General features: G+C 38.1%; 1 protein-coding gene across 2 annotated transcripts in view; it reads right to left on the minus strand.

Moving 5' to 3' along the window:
• mllt10 (MLLT10 histone lysine methyltransferase DOT1L cofactor) overlaps nucleotides 1-9,670 on the minus strand; it is a 92,862-nt gene that overhangs the window by 11,821 nt on the left and 71,371 nt on the right. For both annotated transcript variants that reach the window (XM_088402268.1, XM_088402267.1), the window contains exons 13-17: nucleotides 6,928-7,045; nucleotides 3,662-3,731; nucleotides 2,309-2,505; nucleotides 1,815-1,964; nucleotides 1,653-1,699 (exon numbers count right to left, since the gene is read on the minus strand). In XM_088402268.1, coding sequence (XP_088258394.1) covers nucleotides 1,653-1,699; nucleotides 1,815-1,964; nucleotides 2,309-2,505; nucleotides 3,662-3,731; nucleotides 6,928-7,045 — 582 coding nt within the window. The remainder of the gene's footprint in view (nucleotides 1-1,652; nucleotides 1,700-1,814; nucleotides 1,965-2,308; nucleotides 2,506-3,661; nucleotides 3,732-6,927; nucleotides 7,046-9,670) is intronic.

Here is a 9,670-nt window from a genome sequence, read left to right on the forward strand (position 1 = left end):
AAAATTACTATCATATTTTACTGTACAGTGAGATTAATTAACATGGATATACAAAGGATAAATGACATTTTCCTCTGGGGCAACGTGACTTGAGCTGAGTGGAGATGGAGGAGAGCATAGACCAACCCGCAGAATTTATTCATTTATTTTCTTAAACAAGAACTTTTCTCAAACTAAAACATATCACCGGCGATTTCCTTCTCTTTAATCCATAATAGAAGAATTCTCTCCATTTTGTTGTCGAGCGAGGTCCGTCCCCCAGCAAGGAAAGTCTTGCCCTTAGAAGATTGCCGAGCGGTTCTGTCCATACTCACGAGCAAGGTTAAATATGCATGCGCCTCCTTCGTATCTTTTTATTATCTCCTGCTTGGTTTCTATTGTCATCATCCTCTTACTTCTTCCTTTACCGCCACTTGCAATTTTAGAAGCCATGTCTAACAGATAAAGTTTGCAAAGTCTTCACAACATTCCTTCCTTCCGTTTTTGACTGATTTTCTCTCCTTCCTTCCGTCCCGACCAGCTGTGCCATCAAGCTAGATAAAGGCGTTCGGCCAATAGCATATCGGCATTTCTGTGATTGACGTGACGCCGGCCAATAGCATATCGGCATCTCCGTGACTGAGACCGGGACTGTGACCTTAATTGACCAATAGCATATCGGCATCTCCGTGACTGACTCCGTGACTGACATCGTGACTGAGACAGTGACTGTGACATTGTAAAAGCAATAGCGTTCAGCATTACCTTGACAAGCATGAACATTTGATTTTGTTGATGCAGCAAAGCGAAAATAATTGTACGATCACATTGACCTGCATGTCGGATTGTTCGTCCAAGACGAAAGGTTTGTGCGTAAGAAGGAGACAAAAAATGCTGCGGTCCACGCTCATAAGTCGAAAAGTTCATAAAAGAGGGTTCATGTTGTGTACCCTATACTGAAAAGATGTCTTTGTACGACCTCTTTTCATTCTGTGAAGCCCTTTGAGACTTCGGTGATTTAGGGCTATATAAATAAAATTTGATTGATTGATTGATTGAAAAGAGGGAGTTCGTAAACCGGGGGCCCACTGTATTTCAAATAATAGCATGAACTGGCAAAAAAAAAAAAAAATCCTTAAAGCATCAAAAAACAAAACAAAACACATATTCCTTTTGCAATCCATTTTTTGTTCCTTGAATAATGCAATCCTGCTGTGCAGCTGATGTTTGTAAAGAAATTTCACGAACTACGCTGTGGCGCCACCTACTGGAGTAGTTGTGTTAAACGTTTCAACGCATTAAGTTCTTTATTGACCCACAGTCGAGGGCCCATTGAAGGGATTCATACAGTAATCCATACATAATATTGGTTTTCTTTTTGATGAAACACAAAAAAAGTTCAAAGTCCAAAAAATGTCACTGGAAAAATAATAGGGTTAATTTAGGTTTAATTTAATTGTTTTAACAAATGCTGTTATATATTTTGTTTTAAAAAAGAATGTAGAAAAATGGAAATTTTATCAAAAAGATATTAAAATTATGTTTTGTGCGCTATAATTACATCATGATACCGCGACACAGTGTTATCTTTGCTCAAGGTTATCATTTTGTCAGAATCTGATATCGTCCCATGCCAAGTGAACAAGAGGTTGATGACATAAAGTGTGATTTACCTGAGCCGCCACAGGTAAAGATGAGTCAGAGGTTCCTCCCTTGACATCTACAATGCAATGTGATTATTGTACATTAATAAATCCATAGCAGCAGTGTTTTGTCCATTCAGAATACATGTTTGTATTCAGTTATCAATAGGTGTAGGGGTGTGTCGTGTGCACCAGTGGAGGCTGAGGTTGGTGTGAAAGGCACTGATAGCTGAGCACTGAGAAGCTGCAGCCGCTCTCTCTTCATGCTGAGTGTTTTAATTTGCTCCTCCAGCCTCCTGTTCTCCTCCTGCAGCTGATGGAGAGACTTTAGCATGCCCACCACTAAGAAAAAAAGAGAAAGAGATAAAAGACACATGATTTGAAAGTCAGCAGATGGTTTGTCCGAGTTTTCATTTGCCATGGCAGTGAGGATAAAAAAAAAAAGATGCGATACAGCACAGACTTCAAATGGCATGTTTTCACAAGCCACTGACTGATTTGACATAGAGACTCCAGAGGGTGGTCGAAAGGCAAGATCAGCTACAGCATAGCGACCCCCGACATAGACCGACATTCGGTGAGACCTGACAAACACAAGAACTTAAACCTGAGTGGGCCAGATCAAAGCTGACCTTTTCCTGTCCACAAAACTGATCCCTGAAAAGATGTTATGCGTTGCCTCTCACCATCTCCCTGCGTGCCTTGTTGCAGCAGGAAGTTCTGACCCTCAATCCACTGCCTCTCCAGGAGCTGCTCTATGGTAGTAGCCACCGGGGGCAGCGCCTCGGTGCTGCCTCCTCCCCCAGCTCCTAGCAACCCAAGGCCTGGTCCTGACAACGACCCTGACGAGTCATAGCGTATCTGCAGGCTGCCAATTGGCGAGCTAAATAAAGAGAGAGCCAGAGAATGTGAGCACAGATTGAAAAGAAGTGATAGAGGTCAACTGAGAGATTAACGACCAAACATAAATGTCAGACAAATATAGACACTGCTGGCAATAAAACTACATCAAGTTGTTGTTACAGTGGTCTCTAATCCACGGGAGCCAAGCTGCATGTGTACGCCTGTAAGAGAAACGTAGGACAGGAATAAATCCACATACAAAATGTGACGGATGATGGAAGAGAAACATGTTGACAAATTCATAACTGGTGTGCCTAAGTGTTTTTGTAATCACAATCTCGGAAAACAAGAAAACAAAAGTGTGTTTTCCACTGTTGTATCCCTCTTCAGATGCACACAAGTTCCTCTAATAAGCCTTTTTGGGGAAGTGGGCACACGATTGGAAAGCCTTTGCTTTCTTTTAAAAACATTCCTTAAAAATTTAATTAGGTTATCACAATTTGTGCATGAAAGGGTGACTATTACATTAACAATATTTATATGCATGTATACATGTGCCACTGAACATAAAATAAAAAATAAAAAATCACATTTAGGTATAAAAACTCAATGTTAAAATCTCCTCGTTTTATGTAAACTTACCAAACATTCATACAATAACTACAATAAGGAAAAGCAATAACATTTTTTTTAAATAAATACCAAAATTACATTGTCACGAACCTTCTCAAGTGAAACCATCCATCCCACAAAAATATAAAAACCAAAAGAGGAATTTCAAAACTGAAAATTCCCATCTCGGCTGAACCCTTCAACCATTTCCTGAAAATTCAGAAAATGAAACTTAAAAACAAAATGCCTTTCCTCATGCAAATAAAAAAGGAAAAGTGATATGCAGTAGAAGAACTGTTACCACCTTCAAAACCACAGGTTATCGTTGACTGACAGAGCAAAACTGCCTGTAGGCGTGTAGGAGCTAAATGGATGTGTGTGTGTGTGTGTGTGTGTGTGTGGAAAGAGAGGAAGAAAGGGGAGCTGGGGGGCCAGCAGAGGGAAAAGCAGAAAGGGGGATGGGTGAGGGGGGTGGGTGGGTCAGTTTGGAATGTAAATGGCGATGGATGGAGGGGGGTGAGCATCTGTGTGTGTGTGTGTGTGTGTGTGTGTGTGTGTGTGTGTGTGTGTGTGTGTGTACTCACCGCGGTGTGGTTTTAGGAGAAGCCCTTATAGAGAAGCCCTGCACACCGACGCTATCGCCAGTTTCCTGATCTACGCATGCACACATGACATATTGGCCATCAAAATCCGGCTTCACACGTAAGAAAAAAAGGGGGAAAAAAACTAACAGTAACAAAAGTAACAAAAGTACATAGGAAAGTAAACATCTGGGCACCAGCTTGACTGACTTAAGTGGTTCAAGAGAAATCTTTTTTTTTTTTTTTGCCTTCCTGTTATCCAGACAACCAAAGGAAGCAAAACTCAAATTGGTTGGTAATAATAATGTTCTGGGTTTGGTCATGGGACGGTTGCAAATCGCGACTATTACTTCAATATTTGAGCCCTGAGCATGCAATGTCATTTTCAGTTGACATAAAGTTGCAAAATGTGTTTCAAGAGCTATTAATTGTATATGAAAAAAAAAATCATCATGCACAATTAAAACATTAAAAACTCGTTTTGTCACTTGTTCACTGGAAAAAAAAACCCAAAACCTGGCAATCGGGGCTCAGTTTGCAAATGTCAAATGCCCAAATCTAGAAAACAAGTGAGTTGTGGCTCACCTGGATTTTAACCAAAACACATGTGGTTTTTTTTCAGTCAATAGAAAGAGGCCAAGTGTATTTTTAAAAGTATTAAATGTATAAAAATAAAATATAAAATATGGTGAAGCTAACAGATTAAATCAATATATAATAGACAAAATATGAATCTATTCTTAAAATTGCCAAGTAACCAAAATATCACTTAATGAGAGCAAATACACAATTTTCCTTTAAATTCCTTGTTTGCATTTTCAAAATACTTTTATCAATGGAGAGACAAGCTTTGTTGAATTTATTACTACTAATGGGTTTCATCGGTGTTTGCCTTAATACTTGGTTTTACAACAAATACGAGTTTAGCTTCCTTTGGTTGTGTTCACAACAGGACAAGGACACAATTCTCAGTTCTCAGTTAACTAGTGTTCCATCAAAAGTCGTTTTCGATCAGTCAACCAAAACCATCCATATATATATATATATATATATATATATATATATATATATATATATATATATATATATATATATATATATATATATATATATATACACACACACACACATACATAAACACACACACATGCATGCACACACACACACACACACACACACACACACACACACAAAAAGCAAGAAAGCCGGCTGCCTAAGTACACTTCCACAAAATACTGTGGAATAGTATTCTGCCTGTTTGCACACATGGGAAGGGATGATAAATCAGTACTCTGGTTAACTGTAATAAAATATTTAACTAATTTTCTAGCAGATTTAATTGCAATTTGTACATTTGTTTATCCCTATTATAATTCCAATGCATTTATAGTTGTCCATCAAATATTGTCAATTATGTGAGACACATATTTCACCATATTTTCTTTTTCATGTTGTGTGTGAATTGGTACATTGAGGGACACAGAGTGGTGTATTTAACCCTTTGGGGACATAAGACAAACCCATTCACAACCATGCATTCCAAGAATTCTGACTATTAATCTTAATCAACCAAAGTGTGTGAATTTGATCCTTTTTGAGGGCAATTTTGTCATCAAATCTGCACATATGAAACAATAAAATGGAATAGTCCGTTGTATGGAGAAAGGGGAGAGATCACTGCAAACAATCATGGTCCTGTAGATTCAGTATTTTTCTATTTTTGAAAGGGTGTGAATTAAAAATAAAAGAACAAGAATGAAGTACACCTATAAAAAGCACACAATCAAATGTTTTGAAAAGCACTATGTATATGCATATTTTGGGAAGTATTTTACAAACAACGTAAGAAATTTTTATTTCAGTTTATAATTTAATCAATTCTAAACATTGGTTTGTTGTGGTGGAAGAGCTGTTTATCATGTCGTCAGCCATGAATTAACATGTCATGTTTCAATGTTTTTGGAAAACAAGAAAAAATACAATTGGAATCACAGAACACATCAGAATTTTATATTGATGTTGTAACAAAAATGTGTGAAAAAAAAGCATAAGTGAAAAGACCCAATAAAAGATCAATGGTATGTGTTGTAAAAATTCAGATTTTTTTTTTTATAACTTAGGCAATTATGCTATGTGGTCAACGATATCAAGGAATTACATCATACATAGAATTGCTCTCATGCACAAGCACATCACGCAAAGACGTGCACATACATACTCGTACACACACTCTATGGCCCTTTCATTCAGCCTGATTAGTGAGTGACCTGCAGGTCAGAGTGGATCTCACTAATGATACTAGCATCACACTTCCTAAGACTTTTTTCTATTCTGATGACTGTATTTTCCGCACTATAAGGCGCACCCAAAAGCCTTAAAAAAAAAAAACCTGATGGTGCGCCTTATAATCAGGTGCGCCTTATATAGATCAATATTGAGATTGAGATCCGTAGATGGGGAATGAACTGATAAAGTAAGCTTTACCTGTTTCTTTTGTGTGTTTACAGTTGAACAAGGTTGGTCATATTGACATTAAGTTATTATGCTATTGAGAGTTTAGAGTTATTATTTGAGTTATTATTGTTATTACTTTGAGTATTACTATAGTGTGATTGAAAGAGTTTTAAAATATGTGTTTAATTGAGGGTGCGCCTTAAAATCCGGTGCGCCTTATAGTGCGGAAAGTACGGTAATTTTCAGGCGACTATCCTATTTCAGGGAGAAACTACTCCCATTTTGAAGGGACTCTCATCATAACTGGACAGACAGAAAAGCATGTCGACCTCAGTGCGTAAAAATTTCCCAAATAACTTGGTGACTAATGATACTGGCATCACACTTCCAAAGTCTTTTTACGATTTTGATTAATTCTCAGGCAAATATTTTATTTCAGGAAGAAACTACTCTCACCTTGAAAGGACTCTCATAACTAGACAGAAAGAAAAGCATGTCGACCTCAGTGCGTTAAAATTCCCCAAATAACTCGGTGCTCCAGTACTTCTTTCATTATTTCCAAAAAAGAAGTGAGTGTGTGTGAGTTTTTTTTTTTTTTTTTTTTGGGGGGGGGGGGGGGGGGGGGGGAGGGGGGAGGGGGGGAGGGGGGGGGCAAGAGATTGCCCAGGGGGAGCTTGAACGTTTCACCCGAATTGACCCATAACCTTTCTGCAGGACCACGGTAAGGGGGTGGTGACAATACGTTATCCTTGCTCAACCATCGATCTCACTCTCTCACGTAACTAACGATTGTGTCACATGGGTAAGCTCCATACCTGTGGGTGAGGCCTCCGACTGGGCAATGAGTGCTGCCATGGCAGAGTTCGGATTCAGACGGTTACCAAACATATGTGAGGGGGCCATGTTGAATATTGACCCTGGAAGGACACTCACCTGAGTACAAAAGGCACAGAAACAAAACATTTAAAAAGCCTTATTATATGCAATTTCTGTACATTTTACTAGCGCTAACAAAAGTACAACAGTGCCCTTGCCAGCCATACTTTTTTTTAAGTGCCGGTTAAAAAAAATATGCATGTGCGACAGTCATCATGACTCACATTTCAAGAACAGAGTCTAAATTATGTTGTGCAAAGCAAGCTTGGTCTTGACTGGTTACATTAGAATGGGCAACTGAAAAATACTGTAGCTTGGATGAAGAAAATGCAACGAGAATGACTTGCAAATTTTTAAAACTAATGATTACAATTACAAAAACATTCCACAAGTGTTTAACTTTACAGACGGTTGTCATACACATTCAATTTAGTGTATTGGAGCTGGAACAATTTCTCAATGGGCCAAATGTTTATTTATTTCCAAGCCCACATTATCTAATGTAAGATTACAGTATAGCAATTTAAAGTTGATTAATCTTTATCTTTGTAAAATGTTTGTGAATTAACTATCGCAGCAATAAGACAAAGTATATTTTTATGTCAGCTTTAATTTTAAAGCACACGCGAGAAAGAGTGCAAGCATGATGCCTTCACTAGCAATTTCGAAACAACAATATAAGACAATAAAAGATGAAACCTAGAAAAATAAAGAGTGCAAATAAAACATGCGAGGTGTCTGCAACAACAGCTTTTATCAAAAGCATTGCAATTTGTCCTCGAGTGTCCCCTTTAGGCCTAGACTACACATACCCAGGGATATTTTAACCAACATATTCTCCCCCTTTTGTGTGTTAAAAAAACACACACAAACTCGTCAACATGGCTTTGTTTATTGAAAGAAAAAAAAAGTTAGCTGCAACACGAATCTGCAAAACATGTTTTATTCATTTACAAGCCAAGTGGCTAGGCGGCGGTAGTTAGCCATATTCTGTCCAATCAGAAAGAACTTAATAGTCACTCAATCATTCAATGTCTTAATAAAAACAATTTTGGAAAATGTTCCATGTTGTAAACAAGAATCCCTAAAAACACATTTGTTCATTTTATTAAATCATTTATCATTTTCATTAATCATTTATTAATCATTTTCATATAAAAGTTATTTTTGGAAAATAAATAAATACTATCAATAACTTAATGGCAATAATATTTAGAGGATGTTGAAATAGACTTGATTAAAAAAAAGAAAACTAATTCTGAAAGGGATATCATTATTTGAAAAGGCTTCCATTAATAAGCAAATTGTAGATGTACAAATAGCCATTAGTGCCATTACCTTTTAAATCAGATCATTAGCCATTCTTATATACAGTCAGCCCCCGGCTTACGAGCATCCTGATTTGCGAACAATTCGCCTTACGAGCGTGGATCAGGGAGATTTTTGTCCTCCGCTTACGAGCAAACCTTTCGTCTTGCGAGCATTCCGACAAACCAGCCATTGAGTATGTAGAAATATTCTCGCCTAACTGCGTTATCATATTCAGCAGTTGCGTCATCTACAATCATCAACAGGTACTTATGGCGGTAACGTGAACGCTATTGGTCTTACAACGTCACACTGACTGTCTCACTCACGGTGTCTAAATATATTACCATTTAAGTGTAGTGTTTGTACAGCTAAAGGGAAAAACAGCTGACATGAAATTAAATGTGCCGATTGCAGGACAAAGAATTGTCATTGGTTTAAATGTGTGTTTTTTTTTAATTAATTGTCAATACATTCCAACCGTTTAAAAAAAAGTGCGAATAATTATCAGTCAGTCAAGGAGACGCCAATATGCTATTGGTCGATTAAGGTCACCCGGTCTCACTCACGGAGATGCTATTGGCCGGCGTCACACGTCAATCACAGAAATGCCGATATGCTATTGGCCGAACGCCTTTATCTAGCTTGATGGGACAGGATGGAAGGAAGTAGAGAAAATGTGTGAAAAACGGAATGTTTTGAAGACTTTGCAAACTTTATCTGTTAGACATAGCTTCTAAAATTACTAGCAGCGGTAAAGGAAGAAATAAGAGGATGATGTTTTAGTATCTCCGTGATTTGCACCCTGACTGAAAGAGTTACTGTAACACTGTAAGACCAATAGCCTATTTGCGTTGCCGTGTTGGCATTGAGCGTTAATCTCTGCATCCTTTTACGGGTGGAAATTCAGTGCTGTTTAATGGTCGTTCTACATAACTGCATGTCATGTTAGACGGCAACCTCCCGACATGCTTTGGGACAGCGCCCTTGTTGCAATACTGTGAGTTGAAACCAAGAGTGAACTAATGTTCGAATAAGCTAAATTAAGTGTGAAGAAATTAAGTGTGCCGATTGCAGGACAAAGAATCGTCACAGGATTAAATGTGTTTTAATCAATTAGATGTCAATACATTCCAACCGTTTAAAAAAACGTGCCAATAAGTATCAGTCAGTATCAGTCAGACGCCAATATGCTATTGGTCGATTAAGGTCACCTGGTCTCACTCACGGAGATGCTATTGGCCGGCATCACACGTCAATCACAGAAGTGCCGATATGCTATTGGCCGAACGCCTTTATCTAGCTTGATGGCACAGCTGGTTGGGATGGAAGGAAGTAGAGAAAACCCTGACTGAAAAAGTTACTGTGACACTG

This window comes from Hippichthys cyanospilos, chromosome 19 (assembly GCF_059441005.1).
Source record: "Hippichthys cyanospilos isolate Australia breed blue-spotted pipefish chromosome 19, RoL_Hcya_1.0, whole genome shotgun sequence".
Classification (NCBI taxonomy): Eukaryota; Metazoa; Chordata; class Actinopteri; order Syngnathiformes; family Syngnathidae; genus Hippichthys; species Hippichthys cyanospilos.